The sequence below is a fragment of the Hemitrygon akajei genome, chromosome 8 (assembly GCF_048418815.1).
Source record: "Hemitrygon akajei chromosome 8, sHemAka1.3, whole genome shotgun sequence".
In the NCBI taxonomy this organism is placed as follows: Eukaryota; Metazoa; Chordata; class Chondrichthyes; order Myliobatiformes; family Dasyatidae; genus Hemitrygon; species Hemitrygon akajei.
In genome coordinates, this window is record NC_133131.1 from 42881540 (window position 1) to 42904002 (window position 22463).

Here is a 22463-nt window from a genome sequence, read left to right on the forward strand (position 1 = left end):
GGTGGGGCACTATGGAGTGCGGAGGAACAGGTGAAACTTGGCGTGGGCGTCCAATAGTCCCTGGAGACGGTATGGGTAGAGAGGGTGGTCAAGAAGGCAAATTGGATGCAAGCCTTCATTGAGCAGAGGGCATAATTTAAAGGGTAGGGATATTATTGTTCAGCTTTATGAAACATTGAGGAGGCCACATAGAGCATGTAAACAGGTCCTTTGGCTCATATGGAATATTACGCACGGTTTTGATTGCCACAGTATAGAAAGTAATTGTTCTGGAGGGGGTGCAGAGGAGTTACTGCATGATTTTGGGAGAGAATAGTTCGGTTACAGGGGGAGACCAGTTTGGTTGGATTTGTTGTCCTTGGTGCTAAGGAAGGGGGTAAATGGGTGGCCAGAGATTGGTAGGGTGGGGGAACTTGATAGAGATGTATTAAATTATGAGGGGTAGACAGTAGTAAACTTTAAAAACGATAGGAAGTCTGCAGATACTGGAAATCCAAAGCAGCACATGCAAACTTCTGGAGGAACTGAGCAAGTTAGGCAGCATCTATGAAAATGAATCAACGAATGATGTTTCATGCTGAGACCCTTCATTATGACTGAAATGGAAGGGGGAAGACGCTAGAGTAAAACGATGGGGTGAGGGGATGGAGGCTACCTAGAAGGGGTGCTAGAAATTTTTTCCCATAGCAGAAATGTCTGCAGCCAGAGTGCATGGGTTTAAGATAGAGTGAGAAGCTAAGAGGGGATATAAAGAAGAAAATTTTAACCTAGAAGCTAGATGAAGTTTGGCATCTATTGCCTGAAGAATATGGTGGAGGCAGAGAGTCTCAGAGCATTTTTTAAAAATATTGAAGTGAATGCCTCGGTTATCAAGATTTAGAAGCCTACAGTTAAGCATCAAGTGCTGGTAACAGGATTAGTATAGATGGTTACTTGATAGTCAACGTGGACAGGGGGGTCAAAGAGTGTACTGTATTGGTATTGTTCTATTAGTTATCAGAGCAGAGATTCATTTAATACCTGCTTGCAGACCCAACCCTTGTGTGAAGCTATTGCTGTTCTTGTATTCGCCACTCGGTGGCGCTGGAGGCCACATAACCCGAGGATAGACATTATGAGCCATAGCAGCCAACATAGAGACAAAATGGCAAGCAGTTTGGTAGGAACATGGTGGAGGGAACAGGATGTGGAACTGAGAATTGGGTGCATAATTGAATAAGGCTAGAACTTTATAAAAGAGAAGGAAGCTGCACAGGCAGCTGAAACAATGGTCCATATTCATGACCAAACTCATGAGCTTTCTGCTGAAATTGAAGGTGCAGTCAGACAATTGAGGGATTTAAGAAGAGGATTGGGGAAGAAAAGCAAGGGCTTATCTTTCCTGTTATGATGCTGGAGTGAAAGGAAGCTTGCCTGAGGACCTCATTATACTGCCTAGCTGAGTCTAGTAATGAATAGCAAGTCACTATGCACTGTAGACATACATGGACAAAGGGAGCAGACAGACATGAGGGCCTCACCAGGGTGAAAAGAAGGAATCCTATAAATAGAATGGAAATGCAGAGAGCTCAAGGAGTTGGGATGGAGTTGAACCCAAAGCTAAGTTGAGTAGGGAGAAGAGCAAGGAAGAAGGACCACAGGTGAAAAGTGGGTGCCCAAGGAAATAGGCGATTCATAAACAAAAATTGTTAATGAATATTGTGAAAATTTCGGAATGGGTTAAAGCCTCACTTCTGGTAAGATGGCAGCGCGCTCAAATGCAGCGGCTTCTTCGGGGCCAACGTCTTTTTTATGTGAATATTTTAAGCAAATATTGTCTTTTTTAAGTGTATTTGTTACGATCACAAGACCCTGCAGGACATATTGAAGTTAGAGATGGAGAAGTATGAAAAGGCAGGGAATACTTCGAGACAGAGCCTGTTTAACATCAACGCACTTAATGTCCTGTATATAATATGCAGGAGGATCTAGTAAGTAAAATAGAACAGATGACAAGCTTTCATTGCGGTCCTGAACAAAATGGCATGTCAGAAGTAATGTTTCTGCAATCTGTGTGGCATCCTTTAATCTCAGTCAGACAGGGTAGTGCATGAAGTCTCCCAAAGAGTGAGCAATCAGCTTGAGTGGCACTCAGAGATCAAGGCAGAGGATTCTCTTTCTTCCTGCCTCATAGATTTGAGGGGAACACTCTTGTTTACTGAGCATTGCCGTCATGCAGAATGATAAGGTAAGGTGATGAAAGCTAATTAAAGTTAGGAGAATAATTCTGATCCATTTTATCATCTTTGTGCTTATTCCAGTTTCAACCCAGGAACCCCGTGACTCAGTGAAAGATGAAGCATTGCAGCTGAAGAGACAAATCCAGACAGGTTAGTCCAGTACATAATAACTGGACTAAAAGCAGTTAATCCTCTTCCCAGAGGTCCCTTCATCTTTGTTTTCTTCTCCTCAGGCAGTCCCTTGGGATCGCGGATGGTTTGTTTCCACTCCAGTTCTGAAGTGCCTGATGAAGCCAATGTGGGACTTGTAGACTCCGCCACAGGTAGGCAGAGCAAGAAGTCCCTGATAGGGCAGGCAAGTGGGTATTTTGAGATGTGGTATGCTCCTTCTGCTGATTATACCAGGCTCCTATGCCCTCCCAGAGGAAGAACTCAAAAGTTCTCAATGCCACCCCTAACACTGCTCCTCCATTGTGAGAGGTCATTGGTTAAAAATTCCCACGTTGGGGAATTGTACAAAGGAGCTTGGAGAACTTCAATGAAAATTTTTCTCCATCTACCTGGAAATTTCTTGCCATGGCAGAACTCAGAATAGAGTCTCTGTGTCAGAGTCCTACCCATACGATCTTCATTTACACTCCATGGCCACTTTGCTACGTACCTCCTGTCACTGAGTGTATATTCGTGGTCTCTGGTGCTGTAGCCCAACCTTTTCAAGGCTCAACGTGTTGCGCATTCAGAGATGGTTTTTTACACACAACTGTCGTAACACATGGTTATTTGAGTTCCTGTCAGCTTGAACCAGTCTGGCCATTCTCCACTGACCTCTCTCATTAACAAGGTATTCTCATCCACTGAACTGCCACTCTTTGGATGCTTTTATTCTTCCCATTATTCTCTGTAAACTCTAGCGATTGTTGTGTATGAAATTTCCAGGAGATCAGCAGTTTCTGAGATACTCAAACCACCCGTCTAGTACCAATCATTATTCCACAGTCAGTCACATTTCTTCCTCATTCTGATGTTTGGTCTGAACAACCACTGAACCTTTTGACCCTGTCTACAAGCTTTTATGCATTGAGTTGCTGCAACATGATAGCTGATTAGATATTTGCATTAGTGAGCAGTGTACACATGTATCTAATAAAGTGGCCACTGAGTGTACGGTAAATAAACTGTCTGAGCCTTTTGACTGGATTCCAGCCTAGAGTTCACTCCTATGCATTTGTTATTCCACACACAAACCTTCAGCCAAGTTACACTCAGATTATATTTAAACTTAGATTAGATTTCAGCCTGTAATCTTTCCCACTGTCCATTGTGGCTAGATTTTGCATGATAGTGCAGCTGGTAAAGATTGCTGAATAACCACTACCTTTAGCAAATGAAATTGTTGAAAAATTTTCTGGGTATTGAAATAAACCAGGTTCCTGCATTTGAAATCCCTCGCTGCTCTTTTCTAAGCTGATATTGTGAACCAAGTACCCCCAATTGCTGCAAGAAATCTCCTGAACGCAGCTGTGGAGCGGAGCGAGATTTCACTAACAGTGGCTTATCAGAAGGCTTCCTGGTCGGTTTCAGCTCCCCCATACTTTCTGTGGGCAAAGCCACTTCCTGAGCAGCAAACGGACCAAGCCACTCCATGACAGGGTGCACTGACAACATAAACCCAACACAGTGTTTCACTAAGCTGAATGTTACAGAAAAAGCTTTCTAATGAATTCATATGGTGGTAAGGAGCATGTCTGTGTTCCAAAACACTGAGAACCTTTAAGAGGGGCTAAAGTTTGTTACCCTGGTAACAGGGTGTTATGGCCCGAATGTCATGAACTTCACTGAGAGCAACTGTGTATGTTACGCTTGTCATTCTTAGCTCTGGAGGATCAGCGTCTGTGGCCTGGCTCCCAGCAGTTACACTGCTAATTCTTCTCGCCACCTGGCAGGCAGATGACGATGGCCTAATCAGACCCATTATGGCTTAGGATATACATTGCAGGAGCGGGTAATTCAGCCCACTGATCAATGCTTCATCACATCTCCTCTACGTTTCTACTTGTGTCTCCCCTGCATTGATATGTTTAACTTTTCCTTAAAAGCAACATCAGTGTCAGCATAACTTGTGGAGAAAAGAAACGTGGCCACAGGGGAACAAAGTGAGTACATTGCAAAGGGTCGTGGAAACAGGCCCTTTGACCCGACTCGTCCATGCTGACCAAAGTGCCTATCTAAATCCCTTTCTTCTGCACTTGGCCCATATCTGACTAAACCTTTCCTTTCTAAACACATGTCCAAATGTCTTTTCAACTTTGTGACTTCCAACTCTCCCACTTTGGCAGTCTGTTCTATATATGCAGTACTCTGTGGAAAATCTTGTCCCTCAAGCCTTTCTCTCGCTCCTTAAACCCTCACTCACCTTAAACCCACACTTAAGTTTTCAGAATCAGGTTTATTATTACTGACATAAGTCATTAAATTTGTTGTTTTGAAGCAGCAGTACAGACTAATACATAAAAGTTACTATAAATTACAATAAGAATATGTGGAAAATAAATAGTATAAAAACAGATGTGGTATACATGGGTTTATGAACTGCTCAGAAATCTGATGCTGGAGGGAAAGAAGCTGTTCCCAAAACACTGAGTGTGAGTCTTCAGATTCCTGTACCACCTTATTGACGGTAGCAATGTGAAGAGGGTATGTCCTCAATGGTGGGGATGCTAATGCCCATAATAGAGCTGGCTTAGTTTACAACTCTCCGCAGCTTTTTTTGATCCTGTGCACTGCCGCTTCCATCCCAGATGCAGACGCAACCAATTAGAATGCTTTCTACGTAAGTCTGTAGAAATTTGCTGGAGTATTTGATGACAAACCAAACCCCCTCCAAACTTCTTTTTGTAGTTGTGTTAATATGTTGAGCCCAAGAACTTGAAGCTGTTCGCCCTTTCCACTGCTGAACCCCTCAATGAGGACTGGTGTGTGTTCTCCTGATTTCCCCTTCCTAAAGTCCGCAATCAATTTCTTGGCCTTGCTGACATTGAGTGCAAGGTTGGTGTTGCGACACCACTCAACCAGCTGATCGATCTCACTCCTGTACATCTCCTTGTCACTACCCTGCCATGGGCAAAAAGGCTTTGACCAGCCACCTTAACTGTCCAGGTTAGTCCTGACAGGGGGGAGGTTTGCTACGTCACACCTTTGTTCTAACATTTGTTTCTTTATTGTGTTAGAAATGCCAGATAAAACAACAGTGAAACACCTGACAAGCTCAGATGGAAATAAATCAAACAATTCTCTTAATATTATTGAAGTGACAATCCCAGGTAAGGACAATTTATTCTGCACCTTGGTAACCTGCTAGATGCTGATTTCTAAATTTTTGCTATGTAACATGATTGTGACGAATTAATTTAGCTGAAGTACTGCTCCAGAGAAAATAAAATGCCATCTATTATCAAGGGACATACTTGTTTAGTGAAAGCAGAATAATTTCCAACAGTTATTCTTGGAGCAGAAGGCAGTTGCAGCAAACTGTGACCAAGAAATGCCTTTTGTACGGCTACAGCAGGAAGGCCCTGTGCTGTTGAAGCTGAGCTTTACCCAGAGAAAAACAACTTTGACAAATGTCTGGGTGCCTGTCACTAAATTTGATTTCCAACATGGTTTTTTTCCTATCCCTCTGTGAAAACACCCCAAACTATAACAATTCTGATGCAGTGCCCACGGTTTACCTACTTGTTCAGCATTCTTGTGACCCCTGTGTGCTGCTTCATACTCCGATCACGGTTGACATTGCTCGTCGAGTACTCATGTCAAGTTTAGTATCATGTGGCTCACCAAATGTGGTAAGGCACAGGTACAATGAAAACCTGCTCGAGCAGCATCACTGGCATTTTGGTATGGATAACAAAACAATAAAGGTTGTATCTAAAAAATTATACAATAGTGTGGGAAAAAAGACTGCATATAAGCAAGACCTTAGTACATTATTAAAAACAAAGATGCAGTCACAGCAAACCCATGGCAGTGTCAAAGATGGTCAATAGTGTTGTTGCTGAGGTAGGGTTGTGGTAGTATAGGCTGGTTCAAAAGCCTGATGGTGGTAGGAAAGTGGTTATTCCTGAGCCTGGTGGTGTGGAGCTTCCGGCTTCTGCCCCCCACCTCCTGCCCCCCACCTTTTAAATCTACTCCGCCTCTCCAGTCCTGGTCTCAGCCCAAAACGTCGACTGTACTCTTTTCCATAGATGCTGCCGGGCCTGTTGAGGTGGGGTGGGGGGGGGGGGGGGGGGGGGGGGGGGGGGGGGGTGTGTGTGTGTGTGTGTGTGTGTGTGTGTGTGTGTGTGTGTGTGTGTGTGTGTGTGTGTGTGTGTGTGTGTGTGTGTGTGTGTGTGTGTGTGTGTGTGTGTGTGTGTGTGTGTGTGTGTGTGTGTGTGTTTGTGTGAGATCTCTAGCATCTGCAGATTTTCGTGTTTCTGAGAAGAGAGCATGACCTGGGATGGTGGGGATTTTGATGATGAATCACCTTCTTGAAGCAGCATCTCCTGTCAATGGCAGGGAAGGCTGTGTCCACAACTCTTCAGACTCTTGCATTCCTGTGCATTGGAACTGCCGTAACAGGCCGTGATGCAACCAGTCAGGATACGTACAACAGTGTAAAAGTTAGTCAAAGTACTTGGTGACATGCTGAATCTGCTTAAGTTCCTAAGAAAGTAGAGGCACTGGCATGAGTTCGCAGCCACGATCCTCGCCAGTCAATCCTGACAACATGAATCCCAAGGCTCTGGAACTTTCCTCCGACAGCAGCCAACAAGAGGGAGAGTAAGACTGCTCAAACACAAGACAAGCATCCACCTGCCCGTCCACCACTCTAGTCTTTATTGACTTCAGTCGTTACTCGATCCCTCAATCAGAGAGAAGCAGTGGAATCGATCGTGGGCTCACGGCCCACTTCCAGGCTGCACTCAACCTCTCCGAATTCCCTGAGAGACAGCAAGCGCTAGATCAGTCAATCAGCCGAAAAACACACAATCAAAACGTAAAGCACAGGTTGCAATTGCACGCAGCATAGTAGCAGAATCATATTTGAAAGAAGTGGCTTTGTGAGCTGTCTGTAGGAAATCACCATTGGTCACGTTGTTTGCTGGCACCACCTTGAAGCCCTGTAATCACAATACCAGCAGGAAATGCTCAGCATCTGTGGAAAGAGAAAAAGAGTTAACAGCTTAGTTCAAAGATGGTCAATCAGAACTGAGAAAGAGTGAAAAATCTGTTTGGTAGTAAGTTACAGAAAGAATAGGAGTGAGAGATTAACCAATTTTATTGAAAGACTTCATGGATCTGTGTTCTGAAGCTGATACAAGACAGAATTACACTGGAAATCCCAACACTGCTCTGTAAATGAGTTGTTTGAAGATCTTGATCTTTTTGGGACTCACAGTGTTAGGGTGTCACAGGTGGCTATTTTACTTCCACTGAAAATTAGTAAAGGTGTTTCTAGGCTTTTGTCTGAAGTAGATTGCCTACAAAAACATTGAGTGATCAAGACCCTACAGGGTCAGACTCCATCAATCTGGGTCTATAGTCAAAGTACAAGTACATAAACCAGCAAGTACACAGTCAAGGTCTTGGGATCTTGTAAAATGATATCTGTAAAGCCAGAAAATTGGTTGCCCCTCATTAGTGTGTCTCTGCACTCTGGAGCCCAGCTCTATTTATATACATTTTTATGTTATTTTCAGAAAACTATGATGCAAAGCTGACCAGAGTGGATATTGCCAATAATCTACGTGAACAAGTGCAGGACCTGTTTAATCGTAAATATGGTAATTTCAGACTTTCTGCTGTGTCACACTTGGAATGTAATCTTGTGAATTGCTTAGAGAAAGCAGTGCTATGGCAAAGTGTTTGATACCAATGTGAGTAATAGAACTATCACCATGCTTCATGGTGAACTTGCCTTTCTGACCATATACCGGGTCCTTCCGTTCCCTCTGGTTTGAACATTATTAGGAGGAACTGGAACCCCAGTCCAGTCCTGTGAGGTATGTTAGTGTCAGATCAATCCCATATGGGGAAGGCCCCAGGACTTTTTCTAATCTTTTAAAATGCTGTTAATCTCCTTAAATCTCCTTTATTTTGCATTGGCACAGGTGGCTGAGTGCAGGGGTTAGCTTATTTTTATGTTACCTGAGAAGATGTTGGCAGATGCCCTGCAAACATTCCAGTCCGTGCAGGACATTTCACTAGCCTCTTTATGCCTCTATCGACCAGAATATCTTGCCCACCTTCAGATAATAAACCAAGGAAAGAGGTAACTCAAACACCAGGAAATCTCAGAGTACTGCCACTGGGCCTGATTGCTTACCTCAGCCACTTTTGGCTACACCTAACCTCAGAATTACCAACCTGCTGGCTTACAAGGAGGCTCAATCTGTGTGGCCAGAGGTCTTGTATCCCAGTTCTATGTATTATTTCATTTATTAATCGCTTTATATGCTTGGGATTTGTAGGATGTGGGGTTGCATCTGGGTTTAGATCACCACTATCACTTCATTGATAAATAATTCTTGAACAAGAAACAATAAATCCACTGTTGTCCATCAAACACTGGGACCACAGTTGCAGAACTTCAACCCTTTGCCTGTCTGCTGAGTACCAAAACAGGGCAGAGGTGTGGGTAATAGCAATAGGATCATGAGAGTTAATGACACCATTAACATATCTTGTTAACTGGAAGATGACATGACTGACAGTACAGTGTCCCCTCAGTTCTGCAGAGCTGTGTCAGGCTGAATTATGTGCTTCTCTCTGTTGTATGTTTGTTCTTGAATTTCATTGAGTTCCTATTTTGCGTGAGTTTAATGGTGTTGAAGGGACAGCTAGCAGCTGTTTCCTATGAGGAATTCTTGCACTGTTCCCTATTCTCCTCTCAGCTAAAGACTGAGGAAGCAGGAAACCAGGCAATCACCATCACTGATTTCTATAATTGTAGTTTAATCTGAATCAGAAGGTGAACAGTTCATGTTCACTAAGCGAACTGAGCACAGAATTTTGGCTATGGTAATATTATTATTGCACTTTGAAACTTTACCTTTTAAATAACAAGATTTCATAGCACTGACCAATGAGTCCATTTCTAATCCTTCTGTTGTTTTATGGTTAGCTGATCTCCAATAATACCCAAAGAAATTATTTGATTTGCACTCAATGAGTCTCATTAGCTAGTTGCCCTTATTGCAGACATTTCCTGTTTCATTCAACGCAAAGCAGTTTCTGCCAGGGATGCCAAGTCCCTGTTGTCCACATAGCCTAACATCTGTTTATGCAGGCACCAGAAAAATCTATAAAATGGCTATATTTTTCAGGTGTACTTTGGCCAAGGTATATCGCTTCCCAAAAATAAAATGGCCTTTGGAGAACCCATTTGATCCTTGAACGTTGATACAGTGAGGTCCAAAATATTGGTCCTACGTAAGACATAGGACACAGGAGCAGAATTAGGCCATTTGGTCTATCAAGTGTTTTCTGTATCTTGGTTACAGTCAGGGATAAATGACCACTGTGGCATGTTAAACATTGACGCCCCAGTAATCATTTCTTAGCCTAACACTATTTCCAGCAGTACTTAAACCTCTTGTGTCTTCGTATTTACATTGTTTCTTTGATTTAAACAGTTATCTTGCCAACCAATTCTAAGTTGATCTTAAAGCTGATGTGTTTCTGTACAGGTTATTTTCAGGATGAATCAGTCACAGAAGTTGTAGAGAATTATATCATAAAAATAATTTGTTTGATCCGCTAAGTCTGCAGTGAACACCAACTACCCATTCATATTAGTCCTTTATTAATTCCAGTTTTATTCTTCCCAAATTTTCGGCGACACCCCCAGTTCACGTACATCTCATCCGCACAAAGGGGCAGAATATACTGTCCAATTAATTGACATTCCACATCTCTGGGACATGGGAAGAAACCAGGACCCCCAGAAGAAGTCCATGAGGCTACAGGAGAACATTGCAAATTTCACACGTGAGCGGGCCAAGGTCTGCATTGAACTCAGGTCTTTGTGCCATGGGATAGCAGCTTTACCAGCTGTGCCACCATATCTTGTATTAAATGAGTGATCTGTGGAAAAATGCTTAACCACTACTCACTGCCCACATTGGGAAAATACTCTCCCAGTAATCTCTACCACCCCAGGTTACATTGATTCATGAATTATCCAAAATAAATACAATGTGGCGTGGTGATGGAGATAGGGTCTCATTTTTCATTATTTACAGGTGAAGCTTTGGGTATTAAGTACCCTGTTCAAGTTCCCTACAAGCGAATAAAAAGCAACCCAGGCTCAGTTATAATTGAAGGGCTTCCACCTGGCATTCCGTTCCGAAAACCTTGTACATTTGGATCCCAGAATTTGGAGAGAATCTTGGCTGTGGCTGACAAAATCAAGTTCACTATAACCAGGTAATACCATTTGGGAATTTTAGGCAACCCAGATAATGCCAAGAAGATGTGATTAATTACTTCACAGCCATGTGAATCTCTAAGTGACCACATGATAGCAAATAGAAATTGTAAGTAGGTATGTTGGAAACATAGAAGGATGTTAAATAACCAGTTAAGCAAACTGGGAGTTGTAATTGGGTAGTGATATCACGGGACTGTAGCTGGTTAGCGTAAGGTAACCAGGTAAAAAGAACAAAGACGTTAAATGCAATGAGGTTCTGGCAGAGAGAAGCTCCAGACCGCTAATGATTGTCAGTTAGAGAGTTACACGTAAACGGGCAGAAAATAAACATTAAATAATCCGTTGCTGATCCAGGGGCTTTAATTAACCAGGTAATAGCAACTAATTGTTGCAAGTAACAGGATTGGTGTCTGTGGGTCCTCAAGTGTCTGGATCTGACTGTGAGGATCAGATCAGTTTAGAACGTACCTGTATAAACTCAGAATGCAGCAGGAAGGTTTGGGTGACTGCAAGCACTCTGGCTGGGGTGGGGGTGGAGGGTGTGGATAATATCATGGTGAAAGTTAAAGCTCAGCTTGAGGAAAGGCTGGACGGGGTGCTAAGTATACAAGGAGCAGTGGCAACCAGAGGTTTATGTCATGGGCAACAGAAAGAGATCCACACTGCATCATTTTAGCACATCCCAATGGGTGTGTAGAATTTTCAAGCATTAAAATTAAAATGAAAAAAAATAGGGCTGACAAAGAGAATGTAAGTGGAGATAACATTAGAGCAAACTTGAATGTCTACTGTAGGCTTGTAAGCATGTAGTAGGGGGAGAGATGGGGACAAATTAAAGAATAGATCTATTCAGAGAGGTGGGCTGTGATGGGAATACTAAATTTGTATTGGTCTTTATAATGGAAGAGGATGCTGCCCGAATCTGGGTAAGAGGTGGTGGAGATACTGGATGGGGTGAAAGTTGTCAAGGAGATAGCATGAAAGCTAGCAGAACATAAAATCACACTGGGGGCATGATGCATTCATGGATGCTCTAAGAAGTGTTTGTGGAGATTCTTCCGATCCAGATATGGGGTGGGGTGGGGGGAACCAGAGGGCTGGAAAATGGAGCATACTATTCAAATAAGAGTTAGCGAATTTATCAGGCAACCATAGACCATTTATTTTAATCGTGTTGGAGTGTAGAGACATTTATTTTAATAATGAAGAGGGGGCACAGATTTTTTCACATCTGACCCATCTAAATGAAATTTTTGATGAGGCAACAATCAAAGATGATGAAGGGGAGGTGGTAGATATTCTTTTATCTCCATTTTCAGAAGACCAGCTAGAAAGGATGAGGTTCAGGGGTTATTAACGGCATGAATGGAGGAAGTGCGTTAAAGACAAAAGTAAGTTGTGGGAAATAATTGCCTTTTCAAACTGGAGCAGGGCTGGCATGTTGACTCCACTGGCTTTGATATATTTTGGTGACACGAATGTGGGTGTGCAGGGTACAATTTTGAAATTTGCACATTTCACAAAACTTGGTACGGTAAACAATTAAGAAGATAATAATAGAGTTCAAGAGAAGATGCGTAGGGAGGCTAGGCAGATTAGTGGCAGGTGAAATTTAATAGGAGTGCAGGAAGTGTGGAGGTACAATATAGATAAATGGCACCATCCAAAAAGTTGTGCAAGAACAGAAGGTGCTGAGTCAACTTAGTAAATGTTTAATTGCAGAGCATATTGAGAGAACAGTTAGTAATGTATGTAGGTTGAAGGAGTCATAAAGATAAGTACAGAGAGCAAAGCAAGGAGATTCTGTTGAACTTGACTACATGTTGGTTAGTTCACAACTGGAGTATTGGGTTTAGATCTTTTGCCCATACCTCAGGAAGGCTATGAAGGTCTGAGGAAGAATGCAGAATGTATCTAGTGTAAAGGATTGAGAGCGGAGAAAGTTCAGCGACAATGTTAGGTTGTCCTGGCAGGAGTTGCTGTTTGGGGTGGGGGGGGGGGGCGGTGAAGAAAAGGAGGTTTGATAGAGTACAAGATCAAATCAAGGTTCAACAAAAAGGGAAGCTGTTTCTGTAATGAACACGTTCATGTTTCAGTGGGAATAGATTCATCACAGGTTGAGGAGGAATTTCTTTAGCCAGAGAATAGTGAATCTGTGGAATTCATTGCCTCAGGCGGTTGTGGAGGCCAAGTCACTGGGTATATTTAGACAGAGATTGATAGATTCTTGGTTAGTCAGGGCATGAATATATACAGGGAGAAAGCAGGAAATTGGGGCTGAGAAGGAAGTGGATCAGCCATGATGAAATGGTGGAGCAGACTCGATGGGCCAAAAGGCCTAATTCTGCACCTATAACTTGTGGTCTTATGGTGAAGGGCAAAAGTTGCAGGAAGAAATAAAGGAAATCTTTTACCAGATGGGTATTGATCTGAAACTTAATGTCTAGAACAACATCAGCACAGTCAATCAGGGCTTTCATGATGACCTGGAAGTGTACTTGAGTGAAAATAACTTTCAGGATATAAGAGAAACTTATGAGAACTATTAAGATTGGTCCATAAAGGGCAGAGATAGAATTGATAAACCTATTATCCTCCTGTGCTGCGAAGGGTCTGTGATTCATCCTGTTGCTGGTGCCTGGGTTCAAATCCAGGTTAAAGGATGATGACTTATCTACTGTGCTGTGTTCCCCGTAAACATAAGAACTGCAAAAGCAAGTGCACAAAGATTTTACGTGTGCAATGTTCATTATCTGGTTCGACTGTTTTCTGATTTTAAATACCGTTGAATGGCATTTCATTCTGAAAATATTTTTGCAGGTTTTGACGTGTACTTTTTTTTTTGTCATTTTGCAGGCCTTTCCAGGGATTGATCCCCAAACCTGGTAAGGATATCTTCAGTGCTCCAAAATCATTTGCACGTTACTCACCTTGCACTTGAAAGCAAGATGGTATCGGTAAATTAACCCTGACACCACCCCACCCTATCCCATTCCATTTTCTTAGGCCCTGTGATGGGAAGAATCCAGTGGTGTTCAGAGATAGGACCGTACGAAGATCAGAGATGCTGCCTACTCTTTTTCTATTTCTATGATTCACTTTGTAGCAGCACAGATTCTCCTAGAAATACCAGGAGTGGGGGTTGAGGAAGCTACAGTTTAAGAATTCCTAATGTATATTCCTGGCACTGGAAGTTTCCCAATTGCAGCACCAAGTGGTAACATTTACCATGTTTTTCTCAAATAGAAAGGGAGTGTAGTCAGCATGTGTACTCTTCTCAGTATCTCACAACATAACATACATGTGGACTGCCTATGAACTCCTTTACTGAGTGAGAAAAATCTTCAACTCTGCATGAAGGACATTCACAAGAGAAAACTAACACAAGTTGGTGGTAATTTGGGCTTTGCTCCTCTGCAGAATGGGAGACCTTCCCTCAACAGTGCCCTCTCTTACCTCTGGTCACTGATGCATATACCAGCCTGAGTTACCAGTGGTATTATGGGCCTGGCTCCTCTGTGTAGCTGGAGACCTCTGATACATGGTGTGTCTATGGGGCTGGGTGCCTCTTGATCACCACAACAGCTTGAGCTGTTTTTGTAATCCCATTAATCTTATCAAATAAAGATCAATCATTTGTTTATTTGTGCAGAACTCAATCATTTATTTCCCTCCCATATGCAAGGAAATCTAATTGTTTCAATGGTTGTACAACTAACATTGTGGAGGAACACACAAAAGAGCTGGAGGAACTCAGCAGGTCAGGCAGCAACAATAGAGGGAAATGGACTGCAAGTATTTCAGGTCAAGACACTTCACCGGGACTGAGCCTTGTGGAACATCTTTGTTTCTTCTGCTGCCAGTGACCAGCCCAGTGCAAGCATGCCATGCTTCTATCACCTGCATATTTAAAAAATGTCCAACATTGATCTTTTGCTGGAAGGAGGATCACTGAGTTTCAGCAGGAAACTTGCAAGACAAGTGCAGGAAGTTGAGACCTCTTATTACCATGGCTTACACACTGAGTCATTACTGCAGGAATGGAACCTTCATACCAACCTACTCTATATATTCCTTATCAGGCCAATGTAGCGACAGGAAACTTCCTACTCTCATCCAATACTCGGCCCGAGTTGAGTTTACACTTAAGTCTATAAAATACAGGAGCAGAATTGGACCATTCAGCCCAACTGCTCCGCCATTCCATCATGGCTGATTTATTATCCCATTCAACCCCATTCCCATTGCCTTCTCCCTGTAACCTTTGACCTGCCCTGGTTAATCAAGAACCTATCAACCTCTGCCTTAAATATACCCAAAGACTTGGCCCAGACAGCCATCTGTGGCAACGAATTCCACAGGTTCACCACCCTCTGGCTAAAAATATTTTTCCTCATTGCTGTTCTAAATGGACATCCTTCAATTCTGAGGCTGTCTCCTTTGGTCCTAGACTCCCTTCACTATAGTGAACATTCTCTCTACATTCACTTTATCCAGGCCTTATATTCAATAGGTTGCAATGAGATCAGTGAGTACAGGCCCAGAGCTAATAAATGCTCCTCCTATGTTAACCCTTTCATTCCTGGGATCATTCTTGTGAACCTCCTCTGGACCCTCGCCAATGCCAGCACACTCCTTCTTTTGGCAGTAGTACTTTGAGTCCTGTAGTCTCATGATAAATTATTTATCAGTTTGGAAAACTAGTTTGTACAAGACTTGGAGAGAAACTACCACGCTGTCATTCGCAGATCTGTTCCCACACAAAGTTAGTTATGGAGCTTTTGGGAGAGTTCCCAGCAACTGTAGAATGGCAGGGTGAAGGAGACACCTCATTAAGATGGTCTCACCAACAATAGATTGCTGGCTTTCTTTAAGAAATGTATGAAAGACTCAAATAGAGATTTACTGACTCAATGACTGAGATATCTCTTGTGACTGGTACTGTTTTGGCACACAGTGATATTGAGCCATTTCTGCCCTTAGAAGTAGTGAGACACTTCAAATCCATTTCCATTGGGGAAATTTACAAAGCAGAACCCAGTTAAAAAGAAGATTATATGCAGGATATATCCCCCTGGAAGATGTTAATACATTGTGTGTGTGTGTGTGTGTATATATATATTTGTATGTGTTTAGTATTATTTTTAAAAAATGGGTTGTTTACTAAAAGTAGCTGCTGTGTTTGTGTGGAGCAATTTAACACTGTAGGCAATGGCACTCCCATTTATGTGACAGGCAATGTGGAGCAAGCAATGATTTTGGTTCAGGTTTTAAGGCAACCATTGAAGTAGCTTTTCCACTCTCGCCAAATGGTTGCTGATTAGGTAGAAATACACCTGTCTATTCAACAGGGGTATATCACAGAATTACATTGTATTAGGAAATGGAAGACCTAAGCAGTCCATGCAAGATATAGCAAATGTGGACTAGACATCTGTCAGAAGTAGTCCTCTGTGAAATCAAAGGTTATCTTGATGGTTACTGATATCTGTGAAGAGGGTGCAGTGATTTGTTGGTGTAGCTGCTCCCAGTTCTTTGGCAGTTTACAATTTTCTTTTTCTTTTTAAATCTTTTTATTAATAATTAAGGATAATAAAAGCAGGGTTCAGGAAAAGTCAGTTTAACTGATATGAAAATGTTGGAGTTTACAATTTTACATCAGCACATTTAAGTGTCATACACCATGATCACAAACAAGATGTACAGGCAAGTGTAAATGAAATTACACCCAAAGTATGTTAGTGACCAGAGAAAATCATTGGAAAGGAAGTAGGAGGACTGATGAGAACTTCTCATGCAACAGCATGGTGTAATCTAGAATACACTGCATGAAAAGATTGTGGAAGAAGATTCAGTGCCAGCTGTAGATGACAAAATGGATAGACATTTCTCACAGAAAGGAATGGGGAAAAGTGGGATTATGAGGTCTTATTCAAAGAATATGCACAGTTGTGGCAAATTGAATGAATTTTTTAATAATTTTATGATCTAAGAAGTGGATGTTGAAGTTTCTATCCATGGAAATATTGTGAAGTGTAATGCAAGGCCATACACTGCACCAGCATCAGAGAGATGATGCTTGTAATCTTGAGCAATACAGAAAAATATTAGAGGAATGCAGCCTGTCAAGCAGCAAGTATGGTGGGAAATAAACAGTTGCTGTTTTGTGCTGAGACTCATCATCGGGACAAAAGAGCAGCCAAAGAAAAGGAAGACAGTCCTGATAAAGGATCTCAGCCCAAATTGACTTTTAGTCCCCTCCATAAATGCTGTTTGACCTGCTGAGTTCCTCCAGAATTTTTGTGTTTGTTGTCCCAGCATCATTCAAGTTCTGCCATGTTGGGTCTTCTTACTGTTTTCCCACAGGACCTGTATCAACACGTCACTGTAATGATTCACAAATCAATCCACACTTAATATCCTGTATTAGATTCAATTAATTGAATTATGGCCCAGTTGGTGGTGCAGTGACATCAGTGCTGGACTCCGGAGCGAAGGTTCACGAGTTCAAATCCAGTTGGGCCGCTCCTGGACATGCTTACCATCCATGCCAGGTTGAGCGTCGAGCTCACAACTCGGCCTTGCAAAATAAATTTTTTAAAACTGCGCTGTGAGAAGGACGTGGGGGACCACTCACAGAATCTTTCCTCCAAGACAATCACTTTGAAAACAGTGGTCGCTGTGGCTCTGGCAGAGTATGGCACACAAAAAAAAATTGAATTATTATTTCAAGCATTACCACACCTATCACTCCCAGTTATTTCCTGTGGGAGTCCTGTTAAAATTGCTGTGCCACATGTATGCAACTTCCACAGGAAGTTTATGAATCTAATCACATGCTTATTTGATCGCGATCTACCTTAGATTCCCACTACCCAACTTCACTTAATCTGACCTTTGCTGTTTTTTCCCCCAAGAACTGTTAAATGGTATTTATCTTCTAAAACCATCCCCTTCTCTGTGAGAACGTAAGAACATAAGGAATAGGAGCAGGAGTCGGCCATCTGGCCCGTCAAGCCTGCTCTGCCATTCAATAAGATCATGGCTGATCTGGCCATGGACTCATCTCCACCTATCTGCCTTTCTGCTGTAACCCTTAATTCCCCTACTATGCAAAAATCTATCCAACCTTGTCTTAAATATATTTACAGATGTAGCCTCCACTGCTTCATTGGGCAGAGAATTCCACAGATTCACCACTCTCTGGGAAAAGCAGTTCCTCCTCATCTCTGTCCTAAATCTAATCTCCCGAATCTTGAGGCTATGTCCCCTAGTTCTAGTTTCACCTGCCAGTGGAAACAACTTTCCTGCCTCTATCTTATCTATCCCTTTCATAATTTTATATGTTTCTATAAGATCTCCTTTCATTCTTCCGAATTCCAGCAAGTACAGTCCCAGGCGATTCAATCTCTCCTCATAGTTTAACCCCCTCATCTCTGAAATCAACCTGGTGAACCTCCTCTGCACTGCCTCCAAAGCCAGTATATCCTTCCTCAAGTAAGGAGACCAGAACTGCACGCAGTACTCCAGGTGCAGCCTTACCAGTACCCTGTACAGTTACAGCATAACCTCCCTGCTCTTAAATTCAATCCCTCCAGCAATGAAGGCCAACAATCCATTTGCCTTCGTGATAGCCTGCTGTACCTGCAAACCAACCTTTTGTGATTCATGCACAAGCACTCCCAAGTCCCTCTGCACAGTAGCATGCTGCAATCTTTTTACTATTTAAATAATAATCTGCTCTTTCATTTTTCCTTCCAAAGTGGATGACCTCGCATTTACCAACATTGTATTCCATCTGCCTCACCCTTGCCCACCCACTTAACCTATCTATATCTCTTTGCAGACTCTCCGTATCCTCTGCACAATTTGTTTTTCCACTCAATTTAATATCATCAGCAAACTTAGATACACTACACTCGGTCCCCTCTTCCAGATCGTTAATACATATTGTGAACTTTTGTGGACTCAGCACCGACCCCTGTGGCACACCGCTCACCACTGATTGCCAACCAGAGTGACACCTGTGGATCCCAACTCCCTGCTTTCTATTAGTTAACCAATCCTCTATCCATGTTGATACATCACCCCCAACTCTATGCATCCTTATCTTATGGATGTCTTTTATGTGGCACCTTATCGAATGCCTTCTGGAAATCCAAGTAAATAACATCCATCTGTTCTTCTGTATCCACTGCGCTTGTTATATCCTCAAGGAACTCCAGTAAGTTTGTCAAACAGGACCTGCCTTTGCTGAATCCATACTGCGTCTGCCTGATGGATCCATTTCCTTCCAGATGCCTCGCTGTTTCTTAGCTTCAAGCACTTTTCAAATTACAGATGTTAAACTAATTGGCCTATAGTTACCTGCCTTTTGCCTACATCCTTTTTTAACAGTGGCGTGACATTTGCCATCTTCCAATCCACCAGGATCTGCCCAGAGTCCAGAGAATTTTGGTAAATTATCACCAAAGCCTCTGCTATAAGTTCTGCCATTTTGTTTCAGTACCCTGGGATGCATTCCATCAGGAGCAGGGGACTTGTCTATCTTCAGGTCCACAAGTTTACTCAGGACTACCTCTTTAGTGATAGCTATTGTATCGAGGTCCTCACCTCCCATCGCATCCATAACATCTCTCTTTGCCATATTAGAAGACCGCTATTATTAGATTCCTGCCCCTTCAAAAACTTCCTCCTTGTGGTAAAACACATATCACTTCTTTTAACTACAGGAAATAGATTACCACTGCCTGTATCCTTAATTAGTCTCAGGACATGACACTTCGGGCACTCAGAGGTGGAGAACCACACCTTGAACAACCAACAACTCCACAGGTCAGGCAGCATCTGTGGAAGGAAATAAACAGTTAATGTTTCGGGCTGAGACCCTTCTTCAAGACCTTTCTTCCTCTCCCATTTTACCTTTGCCCAGACTTTGCCATTCCTGAAATCCTTGTCCAAGTCTTCAATGGGCTTAGCTGGTTGTCTCCCAGCTACCCACCTAACTCATATAAGCCATTATAGTGTGTCCTCCGTGCAATATAGGTAGGTCAACTCTTCTCCTAAATTTAATCAACACAATTCTGTTCACTAAAGTCATTGCTGTTCAGTTGTTGATAAGCATGCATATAATGGAATTCAATTGTTTGTGTCGCTGATGTAACCAAATCCCACAAGTCTTTCCCAGGTTCTGAAACTTTGGAATAAGTTCTCAGCTCCAAAATATTCTTGTATTATGTTTCAGATTAGTCTCTAGCTTAGAGTTTGTTCCCTTGGTGTTATTTCCAGTTTGAACAATGTTTTACCTCAGTCCATTTCTTTGGCTCCTCCCTGGTGTACCGACTACATTCTGAGGTAACTTGCATCAAGGACTAGTGTTGTTTTTAGATCAACCAGAGTAGAATATTTCTCACATTCCTGAAAGTTTCCTATCTTAAGTTATTCAAGTTGTTTGACTTAATTTGGAGAGTAGAGCTCTTACAGGAAGCGTTGCCATACCTCAGGGAAGATGAACTTCAAACTTCAGCTTAGATTTATCAGGTGATAAAAATTGGGATTAATCAGTGGACCATCTAATTAGCTCCACTTTGAAGATGATTAATTATCATCTGGAAGGGTAATATTCAGTTGAAGAAGATGCTCTTAAGTTATATTGAATGAAAGTTTAATAAATGAATAGCTTCCCTTTAGTTTAGAGATAAATAAGGATCGTTGTTTTTTTCTTCATACTAATAGGATTCTGTGCTTAACTTTCTCTCTGTTCTCTCCACATTCTAGCACCCAGGCGAATAACATCACTAGAAAAAGCATATGCTGCTTTACAGGGTAAGCTTTCTACTCCCCTTACTGTACCCTGACCAAACGTGAGTGCAGCTCGCAACATACAGCACATGAAAGCATTTTGTTAGTTGCGTCTATTGACAGTCTGAGTGTCTCTCCATATGTAATCAGGGTTCCACTTTTTGGTATAGATGTAAGCGAGATGTGAGATGAAATAAGGCACTTCCAGCTGAGGAAAACACCACAAGTCTGTCAGGGTCATCTACTGTATCTGGTGTTCCTAGTGCAGTCTCTCCTCTACTTCAGTGAGACATGATGTAGATTGGGGGACCAATTTGTCGAGCATCTTCCCTCTGACTGCAGAAATTTGCCAGTGGCCAACCATTTAAATTCTCCTTTCTGATATGTCAGTTCATGGCAGTAGAGGAGGCCACAATGAGACCACTTTCGGGCTGGAGGAGCAACACCTCCCATTCTGTTCGGGTAGCCTTCAACCTGACGGCATGAAGATCGATTTCTCCATCTTCCACTAATATCTTCTCCCCCTTCTTTCCTTTTCCATTCTTCATTCTGGCTCCCCTCATACCCTTTCTCTTTTCCTTGCCAGCCTATCACCACCCTCTGATACCCCTCCTCCTTCCATTTCTCTGATAGTCTCCTCTCCTATCAGATATCTTTCTTCATCCCTTTGCCTTTTCTACATCTCACCTCCGTCTTTCTCACTTCTTCCTCCCTCCTACACCAGCCTAATTTCCCCCTCACCTGGTTTCACCTATCACCTTACAGCTTCTACTCCTTTCCCCCCCTCCCCCACCTTCTTATTCTGGCTTCTGCCCCCATCCTTTCCAGTCCCAATGAAGGGTCTTGGTCTGAAACATCAACTCCTTATTCCTTTCCTTAGATGCTGCCTGATCCGTTAAGTTCCTCCAGCATTCTGTGTGTGATACTCTAGATGTAAATGAGTATGACTTAACCGTGTTTCTTATGGAAACTCTGTCACAATTTTCCAGCCAGACTATGTGCTATATTTATGTAATTCAGGATTCTGAATCTGAAGCAGTAGAAGTAAAATCTACTTCCCTTCACAGTCTATTCCATTTGGCTTGGAGTTTGGTGTTCAAGATATCAGATGTGTTGGACATTTCCAAATGGAAGTATTCCTTCACTGGGAGCTCTATGTTGTCTTGAAATTAAACAACACAGTTAGTTTTCTTCACCTGGAGTAGAAAAATTCTTTTGACTTTTTCACAGTCATCAGGAAATTTGACCTGTCATTGAATGCCTTTGTGACCCCAGCGTGACTTCTATATCAGAGAGTGCAAATGATGACATCTTTCCCTACAAAATGCTCCTTTCAGCTTTGTAAGGGAACTTAGACTGAGTTGTTCTAAATACGTGTATAAATGTACTGTGATCCTCTTGGACAAGGGGCTTGTGTTTTGTAGCAATGTAATATTGACTGGAATACTCAGTCCATAGCAGGAGCATCATGCCCAGTATACACATAGATTAAGTATATTGGCTTAATAATAACCCACTTTTGTTTGATGTGTACAAGCTCTGCTTTGGTGCTTTGAGGAAAACTGGCAATCAAAATGGAGAACTAGTGATTATTTTCTTTAGGATCTTTCGGTGCACATTGAAGATTCGTGGTTAGCAAGTGGAGGGTCAATTTATAGCACAAAATTGACTTTTTGTGAAGTATTTTCCTGCAACCATTTGCATGTCCTATGCATGTACCAGAAGCGTTGCCTTGCAGAGTAAACAAAACAACATTGGTGTTGATTTGTGATGGAACTATTGCAATTCAGACCAGCACCAGATCAATATAGCTGCTCTGACTGGCTATATAAAGAACGATATTCAGCATGTATTTTGAATAACTTGATCTGTTCTTTAAAGCTATGCATAATTACTTATTGTTAAAGATGGTCAACAATACACAGTCATCTGTACTCACAAGGGGTTCCACTCACTTATGAATTACTAAATGGAGT

The 22463-nt window shown here is 42.2% G+C and overlaps 1 protein-coding gene across 7 annotated transcripts in view; it reads left to right on the forward strand.

The window, feature by feature from the left end:
* The window catches only part of gtf2ird1 (GTF2I repeat domain containing 1), a 206451-nt gene that overhangs the window by 152693 nt on the left and 31295 nt on the right, over positions 1-22463 (forward strand). For 6 of the 7 annotated variants that reach the window (XM_073053716.1, XM_073053722.1, XM_073053721.1 and 3 more), the window contains 7 exons: positions 2301-2369; positions 2453-2542; positions 5447-5539; positions 7955-8038; positions 10499-10682; positions 13543-13571; positions 20464-20511. In XM_073053716.1, coding sequence (XP_072909817.1) covers positions 2301-2369; positions 2453-2542; positions 5447-5539; positions 7955-8038; positions 10499-10682; positions 13543-13571; positions 20464-20511 — 597 coding nt within the window. The remainder of the gene's footprint in view (positions 1-2300; positions 2370-2452; positions 2543-5446; positions 5540-7954; positions 8039-10498; positions 10683-13542; positions 13572-20463; positions 20512-22463) is intronic. The other variant, XM_073053720.1, reaches the window with a different exon arrangement.